The sequence below is a fragment of the Pygoscelis adeliae genome, unplaced genomic scaffold (genome assembly GCF_000699105.1).
Source record: "Pygoscelis adeliae isolate BGI_AS28 unplaced genomic scaffold, ASM69910v1 Scaffold64, whole genome shotgun sequence".
Lineage (NCBI taxonomy): Eukaryota > Metazoa > Chordata > Aves > Sphenisciformes > Spheniscidae > Pygoscelis > Pygoscelis adeliae.
In genome coordinates this window covers 527,212-553,220 of record NW_008824652.1, presented here as the reverse complement: position 1 = coordinate 553,220, position 26,009 = coordinate 527,212, and the positions used below count along the sequence as shown (strand labels likewise).

General features: G+C 42.7%; 2 protein-coding genes across 2 annotated transcripts in view; one reads left to right on the top strand and one right to left on the bottom strand.

Moving 5' to 3' along the window:
* Nucleotides 1–19,666, top strand: part of LOC103915661 (lipid phosphate phosphatase-related protein type 1) — a 74,725-nt gene extending 55,059 nt beyond the window's left edge. The window contains 5 exon segments of the mRNA XM_009322536.1: nucleotides 8,021–8,271; nucleotides 15,138–15,314; nucleotides 17,300–17,345; nucleotides 17,348–17,412; nucleotides 19,420–19,666. Coding sequence (XP_009320811.1) covers nucleotides 8,021–8,271; nucleotides 15,138–15,314; nucleotides 17,300–17,345; nucleotides 17,348–17,412; nucleotides 19,420–19,452 — 572 coding nt within the window. The 3' untranslated portion in view covers nucleotides 19,453–19,666.
* A 5,102-nt stretch (nucleotides 19,667–24,768) lies between these two features.
* MRPL50 (mitochondrial ribosomal protein L50) overlaps nucleotides 24,769–26,009 on the bottom strand; it is a 2,224-nt gene continuing 983 nt past the window's right edge. The window contains exon 2 of the mRNA XM_009322538.1: nucleotides 24,769–25,277. Coding sequence (XP_009320813.1) covers nucleotides 24,887–25,277 — 391 coding nt within the window. The 3' untranslated portion in view covers nucleotides 24,769–24,886. The remainder of the gene's footprint in view (nucleotides 25,278–26,009) is intronic.

Sequence of the window (26,009 nt, the reverse complement as noted above, 5' to 3'; positions counted from 1 at the left end):
AACATTCACTTAGATTTTTTAAGGAAAGAGAAGCAAAAAGGGAAACTCCAGGCTATCTTTTGGTGATGTGAAAGATAAGCACCCTTGTCACACTATCTCTGTGGGATCTTTTGGGTTTGGTTGCTAGACTTGAGCCTTTTCTCCTCTTGCTTTTTCTTCATGTATACAGAATGAAGCACTTTTTTGCAATTTGATAGTGGAGTAAAGAATTAAGCAAAACCAAAAACCTGGAACTCTTCTGAGATGCTGGCAAAGCCCCACGTTTCTTTTCCTTGATTTTGCTTATTTTGCTTACTATGCTTTCTGCTTATTCTCTCCTTGTTATCCCCAAGCCCTCAGCAGCTGTCTGTTTCTAAGATTCTCCCCTCCTGAGTTTAGTGGGGACCTTGAATGTTGAGCTTTGTCTTAAATCCCTCCCTGGTTCTTTGTCCACAGGAAGCAGAACCAAAATTTCTTCTTGCTTCCTGGCCCAGGCATGAATTCTGCACGTTGGTAGACATTTGCTTTTGTGGTGTAGGGCTGCCTCTCAACTTGCTTCAGTGTACGTCAAGTCCTTTACTGCAGCCTAGATTGGTGAAACCTGCTATGTTCCCTGTATTTAGAAAATCAATTCCTTTATCAGTGAAAAAAAGCTGGCTTAGCTTGAAACATCAGACTTTGATGTATGTCGCAATTTGTTCCATCTTCCTCTTTATCTTTTATAGCTGCTTCCACAGACATTTATTTTGAAGATTTTCGGGTCAAACAAGTGGTGTGCAATTGCTTTGGAGCAGGTTTTTTTCTGTCTAAAATATTGGTGCTGCACTGCTGTTCTTTAGTCACATCATCTCTCCTCCCTCCTCTCCCCACCGCTCCCAGCAGTTTTATTATGAATTTCTGCTGCCAAAATTTGCCGTTTATGCGCTGGACCTTTGAGAAACCAGGGGGTAAGCGTGGTTGTTTCTTGGGCCTCTGCCTCTTCTCCCTGTCTCCCGGCTTGAGTACACACAGCCTTTTGTATTTTTATTCACCCTGTCTTGTGGTAATTTCCCGTTCAGTACTTTAACACCTTGCTATCTTGCATTTGCTTCCGTGTTCTACTTCATCATCTGTATTGCAAATAGAGGTTATAAATTATTTTAGCATTATTTGGTGAATAGTTTCAGTCAAGGATTTAGTCTGTTTATATGCAGCTGCTATCACACCCCCAGAATCATGGATTCAGACCTCCCTGACTCAGTTTGGCAGGGTGACTACAGTGTGTATTGTGTTGCATTTCATTATATTAGGTTTCTAATCCATGTGATTAAGTTGTATACCTTCAAAGCCCTGATAACATGCAAGTAGCCTCTCTCCAGTGCAGATATTTAGAAATGCAATATGTGCTTCATGAATCTGTTACCAGTGGCTTTTACTTTGGACCTGCATAATTTGCATTTAACAAATGGTGCAGATCAGCTTCTGCTGACAGCTTAATTTAAAGCATGGGGACACCTCACAGTGGGCAGCTAAATAATGAAATTAGGGCTTTATTTCAGCAAATTAAGGCTTTAGTTCAGCAAATAAAGGTTTACAAGATTTATACACACATTGAGTTTATTGTAATAGGATAGATATACCCCAGAGCTCTGATGTCAATTCCCTAGGCGACTGCAGGACATAGTTTGCCTGACCTTGTTCTTCTGTCTGCCTTGGATCTGAAGTTCACTGTGAAACAATGCACGTTCTGTTATCAACTGGCTGCCTTTCAGCAGAGCTCAGGCTGTGTTTGGGTGTGCTGCCTCTAACTTAAACTGCTGCAGCAGCTTAGGCTACTGTCGGTCTCCCTTCTTATCACTGAAGAACCTCCACAATGAGAAACAGGTCACTGTGTTGAAGACAAATCAAACCTTACTGTTCCACTTTATGCCAGGCTCTGAGCTGGCTGTTGTCTGCATGAAAACTGATAGGTGTGAAGCAGTGAGGAAGAAAGAAATCCTGTGTGTTTGTGGGGAGGAGTCTTGAGGCTCCAGAGTACTTTTGCACTGGGAACTGAATTTCTTCTTGCATGCTCAGACCACATGTCTTCCTTCTTACATCTTGAGGGAACAGTATCCAGGCAAGACACTCACAGGTGAAGCAGGCAGACACAAGAGTAGATGCCTGGAGCAGTGAGCTTTGTGGGGTCTTCACTTGTGGGAGATCAAAGCCAATCCTGGGATCAGATTATGAGTGCTCCGAAGAAGCTTGCTGTTGAGCCTGTTCCTGATGCCATAGCAACAGACAATAAATTTCCCTGCAACCCCCATCCCTCCAGTTGTAAAATGGATTAATGATACAGATCTCCTTTAACAAGACCCTTTAAGATATAATGATGAAGGGTGGTTTAGCAGAGTCTCAGTCACAGGACTATAAACGTATGGCTTTATTGGATGCACAGGACCATTAGAGCAAAACCTTCAGAGATGAGCTGAGGATCAGCATTTCCACAGAGCCATGAGTCCTTCCAGGGACTCCCTTCATTGAAACTGTAATCTTCTTTAAAAAAACATAGGGGTGGAAAAGGGGTTGGGGGAGTGTGAGCGTGCATGCGTAATATGAACGTTTTCCGAGTAAATTAGGTTGAGTGTGACAAATTCAGGTAATTGACTGGGCACTGGGAGAGAGAGGAGTGCCTAAATAAATGCACTTGGTGGAGGACATGACAATATGTTACCGAAGAGCACAGCTTCTGATGTCTCATGAGCCCTTCAATGCATTGTTTATTTTGTCACTTTACTTAAGGGTTTAATGTTTTTTCTCTAATAAAGCCTTCTACCTCCTAATTCTCATTTCCACCTACTGGCTTCTCACTTCTCTCTTCCTGATGTCTTTTCAGCTGTTCTTCTACAACTTCCAGGGGTTTTTTTGTTGATTTTCTTTTCCTGGTTTTTTTTTTTTTTTTTTGTTTTCAAATCAGTGGCATTTTAAATGTCTGTAATAGTGAGAGTCTCCATGGAGTCAACAAGCAGCTGCAGTCACTGATGTTAGACAGATTCAGGGTGGAAGAAGAGAGAGCTTGAGCATGAGTTGCCAGGGAGAAGACAGGGTTGTGCTGAGGTTACACTGAGTGAGGAGAGCTGGATTCTTCTTCAGGGCAGATGTCCCTGTTAGCAAAAGCAATAGACAGCTGGAGGTGGCAACACTGATGAACAGCCATACAGGGAGCTCAGTAGGAGAAGGACCATTAGAGTAGCATGTGAGTGAGAGCCCAGAAATTATGGGTTCATGCTTGGAGGACTTCTTGGCAGTTGTTCTTTTTTTCATTTGCACATTTAGTTTGTCTAAGGTCTTTCTCACTGGAGGTAAAGATATGTTTGAATCTGATGTTCCTTCCTCTTGGACTCCGGGACAGCTAAAGAGAGTAACAGGGAGTAGAGCCTACTCTCTATCTCTGGCCTAAATTAGTCTGTCTCCCAGTTACATTCTGCTTGCTGGTTTGCCTTCTATGCTCTTCTTTCTGGCTGCTCCTGACACACACAAACACAGCTGAGAGCCAGGACAGTGACAAAAAGTCAGGAAGCCTTTCCAGAAAAACCTTCTGCTCCTTCTTTAAGGCCTCTGTGCAGCCAGACTATGTGGCATGTGTGGATGAGGGGAAGGAGTGGCTTTATGTAAATGAAATTAGCCTCTGTCCATCCTTTCTGCTAGTAACCAACTGTAGAGGCTGTAGGTCTTCTTCCCATGTGGCTTGCACTGTTTACATCTTTTCTCAGCATATGCCAAGTTCTGGACTAAAGTTGACTCCCAGGTTTTCTAGGCCAGACTGAGCACGGTAAGATAAAACACCTACTCCTTAGCAGGATGACATTACCTCCCATAACACCTGAGCATCAAAATCTGGAAGAGGTACATGTTCTCCCATTCTCTCTCTGTGGCATTATATCACAGACTTCAGCTGTATGACCCTGAAGAGCTAGGGCTAGTTGCCCTTCCTGTGAAGCCTTTCAGCAGCTATTTGTCTGCCTCTAAAAACCTGGCAATCATGTCACTGCATTCTCGTGCTCTGGTCAGTTAGCTTAGCTGCTGTAGGTCATTGAACAAATCCATTGAACAGATGGATTCCAGAGGTACAAAAACCATCAGGGGTTTGTACAACCACTACCCAGGCTCAGTAGTGTTACAGCCTTTAAATCAATTACAGCCAACCCTATCTCAAAGTCTCCAGAGACTACATGATGTGTAATCAGTCTGCAATGGTTAAATTCCTGCTAGCCGAATTCATTGCTGCACATAGCTATGATTTTCATAAGGTGCAACTTGGCAGAAGTACAAGGGGGGAATTATGGTGATCAATATGCATCACAGTCAGAGCACGATAAAGGTTTCAACCATGGCTTGTTCTGCTGCTCTGCAGAGTACTGCAGCCCTCAGCAGTTGAGTCTGGGCCAGCACTTTCAGTGCTACCAAATACTGAGAAAATGCAGGTGTTAAACTTCTTTTTTTCGGAGAAAAACACTGGACCACCTTTGTACCTGTGCACTGCCTAGAGATTGAAATAACTTTGTGAAGCCCATGAGCTTTTTCTGAAACACCTCGGTTCTTGGCTTGTGCTTAATTACGCAATAAAGACTGTGGGCCAGACTGCAGTATTTGCCTGGCTCTTAGATTTCCTCTAAGTGTTGTAAAGGGCTGCGTAATAATCCTCACTGCATTCCCTGTGATTTGCACAGCACATCAAAAAGATGCCATTTAAAGCAAGCTGTGCCAAAAAAATTTTAAGAATTTGGCCAAAGAGCTGTGTATAAAACAAGATTCATCTCTGGCATAACTTGCTGTTTCACCAGGCTGAGAAGATACCTACTGCATTTTTCCTTTGAACTTCCTTGTGCACTGCCTAATGCAGATAAGGAGCTCCTGCCAGCTGTGGAAAACCATGGATTTAAAGTATTAGCAGAGGGATAAAGGAAATAAAGGAGCAGTGTCAGTGCTCTCTCAATTTCCCTTTTAAACACAGATACTTCGCAGGATAAACGCGGGGAAGACTGTCACACCAGTAAAAAGGCAGGGCCCAGTCCTGCAGTCTAGAACCAGAGGAAGGCTACCTCCTGCTGGCTTTTTAAATCCGTGATCACACGTCAGTTCATTAATAATGAATAATAATAAACTCATACAATGAATGGTAATAAACTCTGTCCCCAAAATCGTCTTCATTGTGGTAAGGCTCCTTCCTAACCTTGGGGAAGTGTGGTGAGGACAAACCGCTCCACGCTCCTGCAGCCACTCCAGGCTGCTCCCCTGGAGAGGGCTCTTCCCATCCGTACCCCAGCGGGGAACTGGTGTTACAGCACAGCTGTATCAGTCACACCACAGCATCTCTGTGCGCGCGCGGCACTGGCGAGCCCCACTTGACGCTCAAACAATGAATCCATTTTTAGTTATGGGTTTTATTTTATGCTACTGTCTGTACAAGCTTTCTGGGTGTAGATAAGCCCTGAATGTTTAGAAGGACCTAACTCTGTCATCTGTAGCCCTTCTGCTTTGTTAGCTGCATGGTGGGTGACAATATCTGCAGGACGATCCTTGATTCTTGTTAATTTGATGTAAAGCATTTTCTGCTGCATTATATTGCTGACTCCCTGATATTTTTTGTTTCTCAGACTATAGCAGTCTTTTTTTCACTTCTTTTTTTCGGAGAAAAACACTGGACCACCTTTGTACCTGTGCACTGCCTAGAGATTGAAATAACTTTGTGAAGCCCATGAGCTTTTTCTGAAACACCTCGGTTCTTGGCTTGTGCTTAATTACGCAATAAAGACTGTGGGCCAGACTGCAGTATTTGCCTGGCTCTTAGATTTCCTCTAAGTGTTGTAAAGGGCTGCGTAATAATCCTCACTGCATTCCCTGTGATTTGCACAGCACATCAAAAAGATGCCATTTAAAGCAAGCTGTGCCAAAAAAATTTTAAGAATTTGGCCAAAGAGCTGTGTATAAAACAAGATTCATCTCTGGCATAACTTGCTGTTTCACCAGGCTGAGAAGATACCTACTGCATTTTTCCTTTGAACTTCCTTGTGCACTGCCTAATGCAGATAAGGAGCTCCTGCCAGCTGTGGAAAACCATGGATTTAAAGTATTAGCAGAGGGATAAAGGAAATAAAGGAGCAGTGTCAGTGCTCTCTCAATTTCCCTTTTAAACACAGATACTTCGCAGGATAAACGCGGGGAAGACTGTCACACCAGTAAAAAGGCAGGGCCCAGTCCTGCAGTCTAGAACCAGAGGAAGGCTACCTCCTGCTGGCTTTTTAAATCCGTGATCACACGTCAGTTCATTAATAATGAATAATAATAAACTCATACAATGAATGGTAATAAACTCTGTCCCCAAAATCGTCTTCATTGTGGTAAGGCTCCTTCCTAACCTTGGGGAAGTGTGGTGAGGACAAACCGCTCCACGCTCCTGCAGCCACTCCAGGCTGCTCCCCTGGAGAGGGCTCTTCCCATCCGTACCCCAGCGGGGAACTGGTGTTACAGCACAGCTGTATCAGTCACACCACAGCATCTCTGTGCGCGCGCGGCACTGGCGAGCCCCACTTGACGCTCAAACAATGAATCCATTTTTAGTTACGGGTTTTATTTTATGCTACTGTCTGTACAAGCTTTCTGGGTGTAGATAAGCCCTGAATGTTTAGAAGGACCTAACTCTGTCATCTGTAGCCCTTCTGCTTTGTTAGCTGCATGGTGGGTGACAATATCTGCAGGACGATCCTTGATTCTTGTTAATTTGATGTAAAGCATTTTCTGCTGCATTATATTGCTGACTCCCTGATATTTTTTGTTTCTCAGACTATAGCAGTCTTTTTTTCTTTTTTTTTTTTAAACTCAGTACAGAGGAGCAGTGAAGTTGTTATAACCACGGTGGTGCCAGCTCTTAAGATTTTATCACAGCTCTCCCAAGATATTTTCCCTGGAGGTCCAGCTCTTGGTCACAGTTAAATACATAGCAATCTCAGCTAATTTATAATTTAAATGACTTTTGCTTACAGAGCTACAGGAGGGAGAAAGCAAAAATGTATAACCCTCAACATTCCCACACCAAAAGTAAATATTTATTTATTCTAAATTTTTGTGACACTTTAATCCACCTTAGTGATGGGAAGGGGGAAAGAGGAGCCCATTTAGTTTTTCGGAACATTTGGGTTTGGCATTTCTACAAACCTGCTGTTCTGTTGCTTTGGTACGTAGGCAGTACGTGCAAGTAGAAGATGCTCGTATATGTTCATAGCAGCTGTAGCAGGTATTGGTAACGCTCATGGGGAGTCAGTGGAGGATGTGACAACTGCAGTATTGAGCAAGGGATGCTCCACAACCCTGGAAACATCCCTGCTTTCAAGTGAATGCTTCCTGCTATAGCATTTGGGGGTATGTGCTCCCGGTGACATGAGCTGAACTGCAGCTGTGTGGAAACATCTTCCAGAGCAAAGCATTAGGATGTTTCCCAAAGGACCTGCCAATCAAGTTTTCAACATCAGGACAGTGAATAGTCAAAATCCAAAAGGTACTTGACATTAGATAGTAATATTAACGTAAGTGCCGTATTGTGTCTCAGCACTACACTGCTCTTTCAGGTTCAGAGCCATTATATTACCATTTTTGGCCCAAATGTGGTAAAAATACATATGCATTTTTAACAACTCGTGTATGACACTTGACTGCAGGCTGTGAACCTTTGTCATAGTGGAAACTTTACAGGCATAGTACAGGTGCAGAGTTTTCAGTGAAGTCTATAGTTCACAGTTCTGTTCAGAGCTTGAATCACAAAAGTACTTAGGCACTTGCTTATAGTTTTCAGCATGTTTCTGAGTCCTTCTGGAGACCCTGAGTTAAGCACCTGTCAGAGTTAAGCATGCGGTCTTCTGTGTCATGCCTTTGATGCAGGACTCTGCTGGAGTCAGCAGGGGCTTTTTGCGAGTAATGACTGCAGGGATTAGTCCCTTACCTCTCCTTATATCTCTTCCTTTCAGGTACCAAGAGCTTTTTTAAACCTGTTTGAACAATCATTATTTTTAACCTTTCCTCACAGGAGTGTTTGCATTTGGACTTTTTGCCACTGACATATTTGTAAACGCTGGCCAGGTTGTGACTGGGAACTTGGCTCCCTACTTCCTGACTGTATGTAAACCCAACTACACTGGAAACGACTGTCGGGCCCACCACCAGTTCATAAACAACGGCAACATCTGCACTGGGGATGTAGAGGTGATTGAAAAGGCAAGGAGATCCTTTCCATCCAAACATGCTGCTTTGAGCATCTACTCAGCTTTATATGCCACGGTGAGTGCCAGTGATGATTGCTAACTTGTATGAGAGGTTTCTGTGTGTGCATCTAGATGGGGCCATTTTTCTTACAATGGGTTTTTGAAGAAAAAGAGGGTTGTTTTGGGGAGGGCTTTCTTCTTAGAAGGGGAAAATTGCCTTCTCTCTCTGTTTTACCAATACTAGTATAAGCAAATCAAATGCTCGTTGCTTTTGAGGCACTGTATGATATGGAGGCATGAGGTCCTAATCTTGTCTTTGCTGCTGATTTCCTCAGAAGCCTTTGAGTATGCATTCAACCTCCTCTTCTCCCTGCCCCTGTCTCATGAACACTAAAATGAAATTGATGCTTAAATGGCTCCTGGATCACTACTATTTCTTTTGTTCATATGCCATGGGTTGTTGAACATTTAAGAGGTAAATTGTGCCATTTCAATGGGAGGCTGAACTAGGCTGGATTTTGCTCCCCTTGTTTATGACCTGAATTCCCTCTGCAAAGAAGGTTGTAATAAAAGTCAGTGCCAGAATTTTGCTGTTATCACAGAGAAATGGACTCCAGTTGACATCTTGACAAGGTGACACTGCTATACTGTCAGGAAGGAAATCGTCTGTCTTTAAAAGTCTAGTGAAACAGATCAACAGCTCCTTTGTGTTCTCTGGCTAAAGTTTCTGTAATGTTTGAAAATTGATCCAAGAAGCTTGCTCACAAAGTAGAAAACCTTGATGGTTTTGCCATTAAGATCTAAGGACTTAACCTGATTCTTATCTCAAAATGGCTTAACTAGGTCTTTTTTCCCCCAGTAGGTTGACTCTAATGAGTGGCAGAGTCTGTCTGTAGGTCATCAGGATTTGAGAAAAGCTTAAACTTATTAATGACAGGGTGTTTACTGAATATTTTACCCTGATCTTGGTAGCAGATGAATAAAACACCGCATTATTACTATAAAATGAAGAGGCCACCCACTGCTATTTCAATATCATCTGTTTGCACTGAATGTTGGGTGAATAACGACGGAGATATAAATTGGTAACTCCTTTGATCAGGATTTGTTGGGAAGTGTTTGGAAAGCCTGTAACATTTTGTGTGCATTACTTCTGAACAATAAGCAACCATGTGTGAAATACAGTTCCCAAAAAACTCAGCATCGTTGTAGCAGCTGTTTTCATCATGATAAACTCTTAGGTGGAAGCTCCAGGATCAGGCTTGGTCCTGGTTCTGCCCTAAGCTAGTTACATCCTTTCATGGACTTTCCCTGCCCAACCTCCTTTGTTTTCTAGGAAGGCAAGTCTTCTACAAACAGGCTGATTTCTACAACTGAAGGGGAACAATGCTTTTCCTTCCTTAGCTTAAGTCCCCAGAAGTTCACTTTTTCAGAGCCCTACTCTTTCAAGCATATCTATGATGGGCCTGCATTTCTCCCCACATAGGAAGATACCAGGTGGAGCCAGGACATGGAGTTATTTCTGAGCCGCAAGGTCATAAAAGTCTGCCCTTAAGGCATTTCAGCCTACAGTCCAATTTTAGCCCAGTTCTCCACCCGAAGACACCCTCTAGCACTAAAGGTGTTGCCACTTGTCTTTTCTTTGCCTGTCAGCTGGGAATAACATATTACACAATAAATGCAGCGTTCAGATCTAGCTTTGCTTAATAATTGTGCTGTGCACAATTTTTTGAGAAGTGTCTTGCTGATTCTAATATGCATGATAATGTGGGCTGCTGAACATAAAACACATGGTATTTGGTTTGTAATAGCTGTATTTTGCATAAAGCTAAAGATTTGAGCCATGGAGCAAGAAAAATAAAACAGGTTGAACATGAGGAAGCAGGAGAATGGAGTCAGCACAAACATTGTCTTTCATTGTATAAATGTCTGTTGAGACCCAGGAGTCTCCTCCCATCACTGAACCTTGAGTATCCTCTGCAGATGTCTGTGTACTGATTTGTTCATTAGTCTGCTGGTGACAGTAATCCCACTGTGATCGGTTTGGCTTTGTGTTTTGTTTTTTTTATAATCTGGGTTTTATATTTAATCAACTAGGCTTTTTCTTGTCACCTGCCAAAGAAGCTGAGGAGAACCCAAAGCATCACTTTTGTGATGTTGGCAGGCAGAGATAAATCTTGTATGCCTAAAGTAGGGGAAAGAGAAAACAGCCAGCAGCCCAGGCTTCCATACTTACACGAAACTTAGAATGGCATCTAATGAAGTTTTATTAGTCTCCCAGAAGTATCACAGGAAGAGATGGCAGTTACTGTACATAGTAGACACTGCTGTACAGTTAGAAACACATGTTTCTAAGTACTTTTGCCAAGGGAGGATGGCAGGCTAGAAATACTCCTTAATTCATTAACATTTCTGGGGGGAAAAAAAAAAACAAAACCAAAAAATAGACAATAAAATCATATATTGCGTTGGGTATCCCAGTTACATCATCTTTAAACAACTGTTACTTCATGCTCTTCTGAGAAAGGTCATGGAAGAGTCAATGACAAGGACATCTAACAGATGGTAGTGTTCAACCAGAACATGGAAAATTCAAGTATTTCACCAGCACAACTGGAGGACCTCTTATTGTAGAGAGAAGGTAGATATCGTTGCTGATCCTCCCATTTGCCTCTGGAGTGAAAGCAAGGAGAATTGTTTTACAGTCACAGCAGGGTCTCTGTGGTTGAAAGCTACAACTAATCACTTACATTGACTGTTTAGTAATGTTTTCAGGATTCTTCAGCTAAGCTCTTGCCTAGCAGCATCCACAAGTAATGCTTTCTGTCACCTCCATCTGGCTAGAAGACTTTACTTTATCACACTGGATCACGACCTGGCATCTGTCATTTACACCTGGGTGTGTTGCTTCTTGACTAGATTAGAGTGATACAATATACCTGGACATGAAACTTCCAACATTTGGGAAATGCTGAATAGCAGAGAACACTACAGCAAATCCCTTCTGCAACCCAGGTCACTGTGACCCCACCAACAATTTCTTCCATTTCTGCATTAACACCTACCAGACTAATCAATGAAATTCAAGGCCTTGGCACTTGGAGCAGCTGCACTGAGCCTCTGGGAGGCTGCATCACGTTCTACAATACACATCATTGTCAAAGGCTCTGCTTCTCTCTTACTGTAGAAAACTCTATTGTAAAGGAAAAGATAGATTGTAAAGCTTGTAGGACACAGGATTTTCCAGTATTAGTATGAAATTGTGAGCTTTCCAAGGAAAATAAACTATCACAAGTCTCCCTACTTTCTGCTGAAAGGACAAGACAGACTTCTTCCACTCTGCCTTTCTCATCATAGGTACAACACACATTCTAAATGTATGCATATATTTTCATATATATATAAATATATATATATGTATGTATGTCTATTTTAAACTTGCAAACAAAAATGCCTCCTTGACTGTCTATGGTTTTGTCTGTCTGAAAAAGATGGGAGAGGAATTACACACAGGGTGAATGCTACTATCATACATTGCGTATTGCTCAATACACTGCTTGAGTGTACTGACAAACTACACAGCAAAGAAGCTGAGTAGATAATTTATATAGTTAAATCATATGTAGTGTATTTTTTAATATGATTTATTCTGTTTTCCTCACATCTTTTTATATTCACTTCCTTCCTTCCTCTCCCACTCATCAAATAACTGTTTTTGACATTTAGAGTTTTGTAAATAAATTTACCCTATAAATAGCATTGTGGGAAATTTTCAGAAACACCTGCTGTGTGTAGGAAATCAAAAGTAAGTGACTTTCACTGAGATTTTGGGCTTTTACACATAGCTTTGAAAAGATGGTCTAAGTGAAATGGTAAACACATTGTGAGAACCTTAAAAAAATATCTTGGCTTTAGGGACCAGGACAATAAAGATCAAACTGCAGTGATCGGGAAGTCTGACCAGAATGGAGAAGCTATCCTAGTTATTTCTGAGCTCAGTGAGTGATTTATGGATGAAGTGGAGCATACCTTCTGGGAAAACAGTTTGTCTTGTTTTAAACCCTCCTCGTGAGGGTTTAACAGATTTCCCTTGGCAATCTGTTCGTATGGTTAATTACCCTCATTGCTAAAAATGTTCTCCTTACTACAAGTTTACGTTTTCCTGCCGAGACACATGAAACTTCAAATACATTAGATACTTTGCATCTGTAAAAAGGAGAACTCTCCCATGTGGGTAACCCAAAGATCCAGCCTCATCTCATTCCTGTAAGAAAAGAAGCATGCGTGGGTTGTTCTCCGTAGCTAGGGTTGGCAGCTGTCACAGCAGGACTGCATTGTTACTTTAAAGAGGTGATGCTTTTCCTTTGCATGCTGTAAACCACAGTAGTGCTTTGGTGGGGAACAGGAAAGCAATTTGGCTTTCTATTTGGAAATCCTATTTCCAGATTGCTCATTTGAATTGGCATCTGCTAAAAGAAATGCATAGGGTGAAAGGATGGGCATGATTATTCACACAGTGGCAATGATATTTTTTCCTGTTGTTTCCAAAGAAGAACCTTAGCGTGAGTTTTGGTGATAGTCAGGTGCAGCTCAACCTACCAGCAAAAACTGGGGCAAGATTGCCGCCTAGTGCTCAGTTGCTAGCTGTCATTTCAAGGCATGTGCCGCAGCCGGGTATTAGGTTGGAAAAACAAAGCAAGCAGGAACCACTCGAGTAGCTTAGTCCCATTCCCAGGGCTATTACACGCCATAATATTCCAGTTCATAAATTGCATTCACCTTTAGATGATGTGTTCAGCAGCACGTTTAAGGTCAGAAGACTTCAATTCCCCGGGCAGAGATCTGGCAAATTCAGCTGTTAGAAGTCTAGTACTGCAGTTTCTTGGCAGGTGAAAGTATAATTTTGCCTAGGTACCGGCCCAAAGGCAGTCAGATCTGCCTTCCCCTGGTCGGTTTCTCTGGCCTGTCCCTTTCCCTTACAGGAGGTGCTTCCTGCATCCCTTCTCTTCTTTTAGAGTTACGTATTGTGTTGGGTTTAGGGCTAACATTTTTAACACCAGCCAGTGAGGGGAAGCCAGCTGTAGGGGCATTTGATGGCCCAGTCAGGGGAAAAGGAAAAGAAATATGGACAGGGAGAACGAGTAAAAAATACACACAATACAGCAGAATAAAGGAATATATGAAAGGCAACGAACACAGTGACCTTGAGGATGGATATAATTTCTGTTTCTTGATCCCAAAACTACGTGCCAGACCATAGTGACCTCTGTACACCTGGCTCATGAAGAAAGGGACATGCATTAAAATACAGTAAAAATAATTGCCCATGGTTGCCAAATAGATCATGGAGTGCAAAGCAAGCTGTGCTGGTAGTTGCAATTGCACCTAGCCAAACCTCTTTCCTTCAGCACAGGCACAGGAAAATCCTGAGGTAGCTTCACCCCAGCCAAGCCATTGTAGTCGCGGCCAGAGACTGGCAGTGTGAGCCAGCACGGTGTCCTCAGCTGCTGCAGCAGCAATGAAGGAGAACAACTCTCGGGTCTCCACCATCCTGCAGAGTCCCGCTCTGATTTCAGTGCTGCCCATGGCAAAGCTCTCAGCAGTGCCCTTCCCCAGAAATGAGGTCATCCCAGAGGAAGCTGAGGTTTGTGACTTGCAGACAGCACAGAGATCCTAGTTGTGGTGTTATTGCAGATGTAATTAAAACAGTAAGGATCTTCTATAGAGTCTTTTGTCCAGAAGACTAACAGAACCATATTTCCATTTCTGACAATTCAAAAAGGGTCAAGAATGGAAATATTTTCAGCTTTGGTGGTTTTACTTATTTTTACAAAAAAAGAACGTATTTTTTCTTTACAAATAAAATGGCATCTTTTTATGTTAAACACTGAAAGAGACACTTCCATGGTTTGTAATCTTTCCATTCCCCATCAGAACAGGTGTTGGTACTTTCACTGGATCACATCTACACTATGTGAATCAGGTTCGTGTACCAGGTGATTGGTAATAAGAATCAAATGAATTTTTCAAATGTATCTTCCTGATTCTGTTTCGTGTGTGGGAGGCAATGTGTCATCTGGAGACATTTCTGGAGAACGTACCTGACGTATTTGCTTTGCTTATCAAGGCTTTGGAAATCATGCAGGCATCCATTGATTTCACTGAGTTGTTTTGCCGTCAGGCTTGGTTTGCTTGGTCTTTGTAATTTTGTGGCTCTGGAATTAATGACTGGCTGCTAATTGTGACCCACATGGTTTTACTCTCTCTGTCAAAAAGCATTTAAAATAAAATACAAACTGCCAAAAACATGTGGGGTTCATTAAAAAATACAGAGCACAGCAAAACTTCATGCTCTGGAATTACATTTTCAGAATCAACTTTGTTGTGAAAGAAATCTCTCTCATATTATGTGTTTCATTTCATCTTGCAGAGAAAATGTCTGGAATGGTTTCTCGTAACATTCTCTGTTTCTTGAACCTAACACCACTTAGGAAACTGGAGCAGCTAGTTCATATGGATGCTAGGCACTCCATCATGTGCACATTACAGTTTCTGCAGGAGTATAAACATAAATTCTTGACTCCCTTTGCAAACATTTAGTCAGGTGCATTCAGAGTGCATGTTTGCTAGCGTATGAGCAAGTACTTGCACAAGTTAGGAAGTCAGTAAAACTGAGCCTGTACATACCAGCTCAGAAAAAGTCCAGTATGTAAATGCAGTTGGTGGGATATTTGACATCCTGAAACAGCATTTAACAGTATCTGTTTTGTTCTCTTAACAGTGTTCTGTGAATTACCTTAAACCTCTCCCCTCATTTCCCAATGCTTTTTTTAATGAATCATGGGTTTTGTCACATCCTTGCTGATTTAGGATTTGTCTGGGTAGAAACAGATGCATTCCTGGCAGAGCCCCTTTTCATTTTTGGCTTGCCCTTTGTTTCAGATGTACATCACAAGCACAATTAAAACAAAGAGTAGCAGGCTAGCCAAACCTGTGCTGTGCCTGGGTACCCTGTGTGCTGCATTCCTCACCGGGCTAAATCGAGTTTCTGAGTATCGAAACCACTGTTCGGATGTGATCGCAGGCTTCATCTTGGGGACTGCTGTAGCTTTGTTTCTGGTAAGCCCATCAGTCCTTCCACATTCCTTTTAAAACTACCTCAGTTAAAAAAAAAAAAAAAAAAATCACTATTCTCTTGTGGCCTATTGCAGCTGATTAATCCAGTTGCTAAGAACTAATTCTAGCCCCATCTAATTAAAGGTATCATCAGAGAAAATCCTAATCTGAAATCAGGTTGATACTAATTAATAAGGCTAATATGATGACATTTGTGCATTGTATATATTTCAAGATTATTTTAATTACTATACATGTTCTTACTTGACCTATCCCGGAAAATGCTTTAAAGGCGGTGTAGATTGCTGCTTTTGTCAAAAGGGGGGCATGCTTGAGACTTCTTCTCTGACACCCCTGTGTTGCAAAACCCAACTGTCTGCCTGGTATCTGGCAAAAATGTAGGATACGGGGTGTTGTCTGGGGCTCTAAGCAGTGGTCCTGGCTCCCTGTTTTGTTTCAGACCATAAAAGAAGTGCAATAGAAAGGAAGGTCAGGACAAACTGCTTGGGAGACAAAACTACCTCCCTTTGCAGCATTTGGAGTTGAGCTGAAATTGTTCACCATCTCATAGGATTACCAAATTTATTAAAATGTATCAAAGACCTTCCCACAGAATCTAGGAACAGCATCTCCCTGGACTTCGAATGTTACTTGCTCCCCTGTTGGCTGTGTGGTTTAAGTGTTTTGTTTGGTGAGAGATCTCTTGCTGAGGATTTACCCACACAGCAGTCAAGGTGATTTTCACTATTACCAAGAAATGTGCCTGGTTCCATTTAATCAAAATAGGCTTCAAAACTATCCACTGCATACTAACAGACACTTTATTCCTGTTATCAGGAGGGATTAGGTTTCAAAGACCCCTTAAATCTAGATTGTCCTGTCGCTGATTTTTTTTCTATTCTGTACTTGAAAAAACGCCAACAAACCTTCACATATCGTTTATTCCTGTGTTCCCTTTAAATAAAAAGATGTCTGCAACCTCTGACCTGAATCTCCCTGGCTTTAATATAAGTAATTTGTCTGATTCCCACTGGCAAAGGCAGTTTAAATCCAGCCCATGCAGTTTAAGAGGCAGTCACCCCACATACGTGGTCAGGACTATCTATGTGCTCCCAGTACCTGTTTCTAGCAGCGACAGCCTGCTCCCAGCCACATTTTGGCCCTGCAGACCTTCTGCCACCCTGCAAGTGTCACAAGCCCGATTGCAAAGTGGTGGAAGGGCTCTCCCCGGAGCTTGGAGGGGAGAGGTGCTGTGAGATCTCCCGCTGCCAGCACAAGACTCACCCAGGCTGCAGCCTGCTCCTTGCTCAGGTCTAAAGAGCAGCGAAGAGGGAGAGCCAGCAAGGAGCTGGCTGCAGGAATCACTCTGACAGCAGATGTGTCAGCTCCTGTATGTCTTTTTTTCCAGTGTGTTCCCAAGCTCCAAACTGCCATGTGTGTTTGCTCTTATTAGCATCACGATGTGGGTGCAGTAAGTCTGGTCACGCACAAGGGAAGGGCTTGTGGGGTAAACACCACAGCACTTGTGCTGGAAGTATGCAGGCATGGTGCTAAATGAGCCCGATGTCATCCAGATGTGAAGTAGATTCAGCCATCCAGTGAGCAGTCTTCACTGTTTGGAAATGACAGTCAGAGTCTGAAGGGGGTATTTGGCCAATAAAATGCATCGTTGGGGTAGTCCATGGTTCTGTGATGATAAAGCAGACATGGGAGTCTCTGCTGTACAAAACATAAAAAGGCTGAGAACGGTTCATCACCTCAGATGAGAGGCCAGATGAACCCATTTACCAAGGTAGTCCACCACACCCAACTATGTCAGTAAACACACTGTAGCCCAGGGCTGAGACAGATGATGCCTTGAACCAAAACCCAGGTTAAGTTCGTTGCAAAAACTGGCAGTTGTGAGACCCCTGATGGTAATGCCTGTGAGTTTTTCCTGGGGACAGAACATGCTGACCTCACTTCTTTTTTTTCCCTGCATTACACAGGGGATATGTGTTGTCCATAACTTTAAAGGCACTCATGGATCGCCTTCTAACGAGGAAGGACTCTAATGGCTTTTCCAAGAGTGGAAAGTCCTCTGGAGACATTGAGTGCACAGGTACTGTAAATCCTCTCACCCAGACCGTCGCCAAGCACATTTTCTGTTATGGCAGAGTAAAAACTAGTTGTACACATAACTACACAGGGAGCTGTTTTTGTTCCTAACATTAAGTCCATTGAACAGAGTGAATTTGCATCAGGGGAGAGTTTGTTTTAAGGTATTTATCCCTTAAACTACCAAATACTGTAGAACTTCTGCCCCTGTGCACATCCAAAGCTAAAGCAGTAGGATTTCACATGCCTCTGCATATCGTTTGTGATAACAAACTTTTGCTTAGAAGAATAGAAAACTGAGAGGAAAGTAAAAATAATTCTGTCTAGTTACATTTCAGAATGCTTTTGAGATGCCTTAAGGATGTACTCTAACATTCGTAATCCTGAGGATAAACTATGCTGTCCAGAAAAATATTATAGAGATTAGGGTTTTATCCTTATTAACATTTAGTATCTTCTATAAGAAGAAAAGATCATATACTGTTTTCTATCTCTAAGTCATCAGAAGAGAATTTAGTAGCATTCTTTCAAGTTTGCAAAAAAATAGGCTAGCAGGAGCATCTTTATTGACGGTGTTTCTGTTAAACTTCTAACTTCAAATGGCTTGTGTTGGTGTAACTGAATCATACCCAGTCCTTTCAAAACAGACGAGCAAATGCCACCTGCCAAGAATTTCTGGGAACAAGGAGGAACTGTAGTTTATCAGTTACCTGAAATGGTCTGGTGTAATTTATTTGTTCTTTAAATTATACTTCCTTTATTAGATGCCCTACCATTCCTGTGTACATGGTTTGTGGCAAGATCAATAGTGACTTTTGTTAAACCCTTTGACAAATAGGAATTAAAAAACTGGAAAAGACACTGTTTCACCTGGAAATATTTTGCTTAGTTGAAAAGTCAGCTTTGATTAGGCAAAGATTTCGTGGAAGACTTTCAACTAAATCTGCAGAACTGTGTGTGTTAACTGTTCTCTTGGTAGACTTACAGTCCAGAAACCATGTGCTACTTATATATCCACATTGTATCGTGTATGACAAAAGGGCTGAACAGGTGAAAATATTCATAGACTGTGAGAAAAATTTTGTCAGCTGTTTATAGCTTCTGGACTGTGAAGTGCAGGTAGGGACTAGGCCTTAACTGTTGATGTCCACTATAATCAACAAGATAATTTTCTCTGACTCAGGGTATCAGTCTCTAAATGACCATACATCTACCATGCAGGAGTAGATTGGGAAAAGAGTGATCCTGCTCTGAAGCTATTACAAACAAGTCCTTGGGAGTGGCTGCTCATTACTGTTTCTTCAGATACAGGAGGTGCATCGTCCTTCTCTGTGCAGATTTCTGCATCCATTCCCACTCTTGTTTTGCCTTGCACCCACACAAACCCTGCAGATACAGCATGATCCAAGGACGACTCAGTACTGCCACTGAAGTCCTGGACATTGGCTTCCAAGAAGGTTGAATCAACACTGTTTCCACCTAAAGAGGACTTCTGCGTTGCTATATATCTGTGGCTGCCCGTGTTTTGCCATAATGATCCCACCTCTGTATGGTTTTAAGCTCTGTATGTTCCCTAGTATCAAACTGCGTAGGATCTACATGCACACATCACATGAAGCCAAACCGTGGTCCTTTAGGCTCTTCTTGAGTGAGAGCAGATCCACTGTATTAGTTATGTGACTGTATGAAGTGCTTGAGCCTGTACTGGCATGTCCTTCTGGACAGGATCCAGTCCAGTTTGAAAGTCTTGATTGAAAAAGTGGCACCTTGTTTTTCAAGCCTGTTAGTGAGTGTTCATAGCCCAGAAGCAGGGCTTGAGCTCGGAGTTTCCCACCACGAGCTCAGGATAGACGGCAGTCACATTTGCAGTGATCTCTTAATTTTAAAGCCCTACATTAGCTGGAAAACAGATTTTATTAGTGAAGGTTTTTCTCATTCATTTTACACACTAGGATATGTAAATGCCAAAATGTATACAAATGTTCATGTGTTTGCCTTTTCCTTTTTGCAGAATCACTCTGCCTCTATGACTGAAGTAACCTGAGATGCAAGATTGGCAACAGAAGCTATTTTTTATTACCCTCCAGTACAATACTCCCAAGACACACAGTTACTAAATGTCTAACTGTGATGACCAGTATTATGTTATGTCTAGTTAGAGGCTAATGTTTTGTACTTTTTTTGTATGAGGAAGTGATGTAGCTTGCCCTGATTTTTTGTCAGCTTTAATATTATTATGCCAGAATTTAAAAGCAAAATGGAAAAAGAACAAAAAAACCTTTTCTTGTTTAAAGTGTGCACTGAGGAACTACATCTATGGAATTGTTGATGTTGTTATGTGATATTTGTACACATTTTTTTTTTCATTTTTGAATTTGTATATCTTGGGGGAAAAAAAAATCACTTTTACCTTTTCTTACCATAAGAAGTGCTTCTGGCAGTGGGTCAGATTCTGATCTGAGTAAGCTCAGCATAGATCTGAAGTAATTGCATATATTTAATTCAAATTAAAATAATGGTGATCAGGAATCTAACCTGAATGATACTATCAACAAGTAATAAACATCCATCCTTGATTCAGTGAGCTACTTAAGCATTCCTTAGCATGACGGATTTCAGTTAGCCATCCAGTTTCCAGACTCCTTGGCAGACTTGAAGTATATCCTTAAGCATCTTACTGAATCAAAACCTGATTGTTCTGGTGTGGGTGATTGTGCTAGTTATTGAAGAATAACTAAAACAACGTACTCAGTCTGCAATATAGACAGGCTGGACATGAAAATTTATAGTAGTAGCTGATAGCATGTGAGCTGACTATATCATCTCCCTAGATCTCCGTTCCTCCCCGAGGCCCAGCTAAAGCTCCCAGTGAAACCTGGCTTCAGGAATTGACTATGGGGATATACAGCCACCACTGTGGAGCTGAGGCTGCGCCTTAAGTGTTTCATAACTTCATCATAGATTTGTGGGGTAACTAGTAACACTGGTGCAAAGGAAGGGTGACACCACTTCTCCAGTGGAGTGGCATTACTTGGCATTCAGATTGGCATAACCAAGAAGCCAATTTTGCCCTGACAGTGTAGTTTTCACTGAGGGGCTTTGGCAAGTAAAAAAAAAAAAAAAAATCAAAAAAAACCAACCCTGACACAGGACACGGTCTGTAGTAGCAGTCTGCATTTTTGTAAATTCTGCCATACAGAATTTATATCAAAACTGCTATTTTACAATTTAACAACTTTGTTTAAGGAAAAAAAAGACAATTAAGTGTGTGGGGGGTGAGGGGGTAAGAACAAAAAAGAGCCCATTTACAATGGCTAGAACCGGGGCAAAGGCTTCATTACATGACTTTTCACTGTTTCTAGGATTTTCCTGCATCTCATTCTTCTAGCATGGTGATAACTGCTGTGTGTCTCCTTTAAAGAATGGAGCCTCTGTCTGTACTTCTACTGGAATGTTTACCTCACATTTCCATGTTGGTTCTTCTTGGCTTTTTTTGTATATTTTTTCCAAAACAGATGCAAAAAAAAATTATCAAAAAAACAAAATGTGTAGCCTGGTCTCTGTCGTTTGCCTGTGACACAAAGAAAATTTGGGATGTCTATTTGTGTCTGGTCTTGCGGTGTTTCTTCCAGGTTGTTATTTTCTTCTGACTCTGCTTCAGTCTTAGGAATATAAGGATCAGACTTGGGCCATGCAGGCTTTCTGTGACCATGAGGAACCATCAGTAGTGTTCTGGGTCCCTCACTACAACTTCGATCCAAATTCCACAGGGAGAATTTCTGCTGAGTAAATTTGGCTGTGGAACCGGTCCTTGTTCTGCTGTGTTAGGAGAATAATGACATGTTAGGAAAGCTTATCAGCAATGAATACTCCATTCAAGATGCCGAGTCAGCAGCACCTAAGTCCACTGCAAAGGGTTAGCAGGGGGTTGAATTCTAAGATAAAAACTTAATGTTCTGCAGCCTAGTTTTGCAGCTGTGGACTCTGGGGCTGTGTTCCTCCCAAGTGTGCTGTTAACCACAGTGTGAATCTTGTGTTCTGGGCCAATAGCTTCCACAGAATTGGTCGTGATGTTGTCACCCTCTGCTTATCCTCTAGCATGATAGTGCGGGCGGTCTTCCTGAGGGTCGAAGATGTGGTTTTGAGTTTCTTCTCCATCCTTCAGGTTGAAGGAGGATTTGAATCTCGATTTTCCACTTCCTCAAGGACTGCCTTATCCTTCCAGTTATAGTGCGGCACAGTGAGAGGCACCTCTCTCCACTTTGAGATAAGCAAGTGAGTCCTGCTCTCCCCTGACATGGTACGTAGGGATGCCTACACCCAAGAGAGGTCTACAGGTAGATGCAGATCCACAGGGGGGTGTGTGCTTGTTTGCAAGTGCCTAAGTTCTGGATGACTGGTTAGATGAAGCTATACCTCCCACACACATTCACTGCATTTCCTCTTGGCTAGCTCTATGTGTTTGCTACCATTTTAGATTTATAGTACCCTCAGCCTTTTCCAGTTGACAGATAACCCTCTGCACAGGCAGTCTAAACCTAACAGCACATTGCTTTTCCCAGGTACCTTTCCCTTCAGGAGCAATGTGTGTCCACCTCTTGGAATCTGTGAGCCAGTGAAAAATCAGTCTTTAGGTAGCCTTTCAATCCCCCACCCCACCCCCTTCTTTTCTGAGGCACATCATTCTCTACGTGCTGTGTACAGTGAGCTTGGGCAGCTAACAGTGGCTTCTGTAGTCCAGTCTGATGACCAACTGTGTAAAATAAACATGTTGCAGTGGCAAGCTTTTCGTGACAGAGTTAGATCACCGCTTAAGACGGATGTATGGCCCTTGGGCTGTGTGCAGTTTCATGCACTTCAGGTATGAACCTGGTCTATGTAATACGACTGGCAGCAGTGTCTGACGCCCCTGCTTGGGGGTCACCCAGCTGGATGGCTGTGGCCTCTCCCTGTCCCCCAGCTAACTCCCATCTGACAGGGAAGTAGGTATCCCTGCAGAGCTGTTGTTCTTGCTCCTGCCGCTGTGCAGATTGTGCCTCTTGGCTGTGCGAAGGCTCTGGAACCTGATTTCGTGGTACCAGGAAAACCATCTGCCCCTGCCTTAACTGAGTACCCGTATGAAGGCAAAATTGCACATCTCATCGAAACCGGAGGTCAGCATTAGAAATAAAATGTTCAGCCTCCCCCAGACTTGAATGGGCAGACTTTGCTGATGCCCCCACAGGCTGGCAGACGTGGTGGTGTAGGACAGCCTCCCTCAGCTGGCTGTACGCATGCAGGAGCCTCTTCGTAGCGCACCACAGCTTTCTCTCATTCATGGAGGCACCGGTCCACCCAGTCTCTCTGTTAAGAAATACCCTCCTAACCTGGCTTCTTTACACTTCCTTTTGATCTTCTCTACTGGTTCTGCCTAAAACAAATGAAGATCAGCCCTCCTGCAAATGCACGGGTGGGGCTTTTATTTATTTATAATTGAATCTGACAGAAATTAGGTACTTTTGAAAGCCCAAGGATAAAAAAAAGCGTTTAAGCAGCTAGAAGTCTTAGCCCTTCCATGGCACAGGTGTTCTATGCAAGACTTTGATCTCATTTCAGAGTTCTGCTTTTTCAGCTTGTTACAAGCAGTTAAAAGTTTTGCATCTCAAACGCCCATGCCTCATCTTCTTCCCTTCTATGTTAGCCCCTGCAGCTTCTTGCACAGGTGTGCTGATGAAGTGAGGTTTGTGCCCAGAGGGACTAAAGTATCTCAGATTAGGGAAGTCTCAATTTGACACAACTCAGACACGGCAACACACGAGACAAAGCTGTTGTCGTGCTCTTTTCTTGCCTATCCTCCTGTTTTTCAGCCTTCTGTTTTCCACTCTCTCTTCTGATCACATTACATGAGCTATGAAAGTTAGATACTGGGAGAGAGACAGAAGCGGGGGATGAGCAGAAAACGCAACTACCGCTGAAAGTGTTTTTTTAGATAATGAGTAGTGAGTAAGAGGAAGCAAGGAGGGGTAAGTATCTCTCCTTTGATGGAAAGAAGACATAATTTCATGAAAAAAATACTTCCAATTCATTGCTCCCAAACAGCCTCTGAGGCAGACAAGATGACACAGATTTAGCTGTTTATCACTGTGTTTTTCCATAAGCTACAGGGATTTGTGAAGAGCCAGCCTTCCACAGTGACCAGCAAAACATCCCCAGTTCCCTCACGTTCACCCTGCAACGGAACATGTAGTAGTACACTTACGCCATTCTGTAATTCCCCAGGACTCAAAAGGAGGAAAGAACAGGTTTCTTAAATTTCTTCAGAGCTATGAGAAGAAAGCAGCGCTTGAGAAGTTTGCTGAATAAAGAGACTGAGCACTGTAACACACAAAAGCAGCAGTTCCTAAGCATGCTTCAGGTGTTTGTGCGCTAAAAGAAACCAGGGGAGCAAGGGTTCAGGAGAGCGAGAGGTATAACCAGGGTATTTCTGGATCATTCCCAGAAATACCACACGTAGAGAATCTAACCTCACTGTAAACAACCTGTTTTGTAGAAAACATCCACAAAGTACCAGGCATTTCTCAGACTGCTATGGAATTTTTATTTTCTTGTCTGCCTGACTTCACTGCTTGCCTCCTCTGATCAAAAGCAAACCTACATAATGAGTTACACAGGAAGAAAAACTAACATATAGGTATTGTATGTCTTTCTATAGCTACATAAAAACTAACACATCAGAAAAACTAACTAACAGCTATTAGAAGGATCAACAGAACTTAGAAAAATCGGGTCCTTCAACAGACATGGAAGAATTCTACAAGCTGCCCTGATGGCAGCTGTTTTTATAGGGCTGTTGGAGAGTTCACCATTAATGAGTTAAGAGATTTCAGAATTCCACTTGGCACTATCTTCACGTAGCAATTTTGAGTAGAACAAGTGATTTTATTTAAGAGGGCACCTGTGATGGCTTTTAGAAACATTATTGCTGACAGGGTCTTCTTTTCGATCTCAAGGAAAAAAAGAAAAAAAAAAAAAGAAAAAAAGATGCTGGCTTACCTCCCCCCTCCTTCCCCAAGAGTTTGCTGGCCCAGCTACTCTTGGTGGCTGAGTTGAACAGGGTGCCTTGCCACAACCAAACCGCACTCGCAAAAGCCCATAACACAGTTCAGAACTGAAGACAAGAATTTTAAGAGGCGCAGGGAAGAAACTGGGGAGTTGGTCCCCCCTGTTTATCCCCACTGGACCCTGTTAACTGTTGGGCAGCATGGTAAAGGCCAGAAAGCATACACCAGTACCATTACTGACCACGCTGCGTCACTGTTTCACAAGGAGAACTTCTGCTCTTTTTTCCGTTTTATTATATAAAACAGAAACAATGAAACCCGAGGACAACTAAATGAACTTTTATTAGTGATATTTATTCAGTTGCTACCGGAATGAAAGAGCTCTGCAGTCCTGCCTTAAGAACACAAGCAGAGCAAAGCGATGCTTCATGGTGCGACTCACTGCTCCCAGGTAATCTTCAGGTTTGGGGGTAGCTCTGCAGCGCACAGCTCATCGAACTTGGACGCATCCTTCACAGGAGTGCTATAGAAATTCAAGACATCCCCAGCACTGTGCATCAGGTGGAGCTGTGAATTGGGGACCGCATGACCAAGTTCTGCTGCCAGCTGAGCCAGGAGGCGATACTTTAACCTATTTTCTTTGAGGGGTGTCTGCTGCCAATTATCGGGAAGCGAGGGTCCAAAAATCTCCTTGACATGAGACTCAAGGCAGCTCTGTATATCCTCTGGAGGAAGATAGTTTCTGCTGCGTGGTGGGGGACAGATCAGGCTGGGTTCAGTTTTCTCTTCATGAATTATTTTGTCTGCTTCTACTTCTTTTTCCTTCTTCCTGTTGACAGGAGAAAGAAATCTTTTCAGTCTCTGGGCTACTTAAGACTGAGTCAGAGTACACTTCTATTCATAGTCTTTTAATATTGGACTCAGCCTAGCGTGTAGAGAGTTTACACATCCTGTGGACACAGCAGGTTCATTATGCATGCAAGAACAAAAGCACATAGGCTAGACCTTTGGGTTTCCCCCAAATACTGCTCGCCCCATAGCTTGTCCCTACGTAGCTATCACCTGCCTAGGTTATTTTATTGGTCTGAGCGTAAACAGAATTTTAACCAGATTAATGATTTGTTTTCCCAGTTACAGCTCCATTTTCCAACCTGCTGTGACAAAAAGGATAACGGGAAATAACCACTACTATAGAAAAAATACAATCACTAGTTTTAACTAGAAAATTGAAGCCTACCCCAAGGTACTTGACTTGCTCCCGTGCCACAATCTAGTCAACAAGACAAGCATGGTTTCACCTAAAAAGTTATACAGAAGCGGCTATTTTTCATTCCCATTGCAGTACTGCCCTGAACCATCTCTTCTTCCACACTTAGCAAGTTCTCTTACCAAAGCAGGTAAAAGCATTAAAAATCGTAACCCCGCACCGTCACACCCGCCCGCTAGCAGCGCACCCTCGGCAGGGACGCGACGAGGGCCTTCGCTGCACGCCCCGAGGCCTGCGACCCAACACGCTCCCGACTGCTGCACGAAAACCAAGCACTGAGGACGGCAGGTCTGA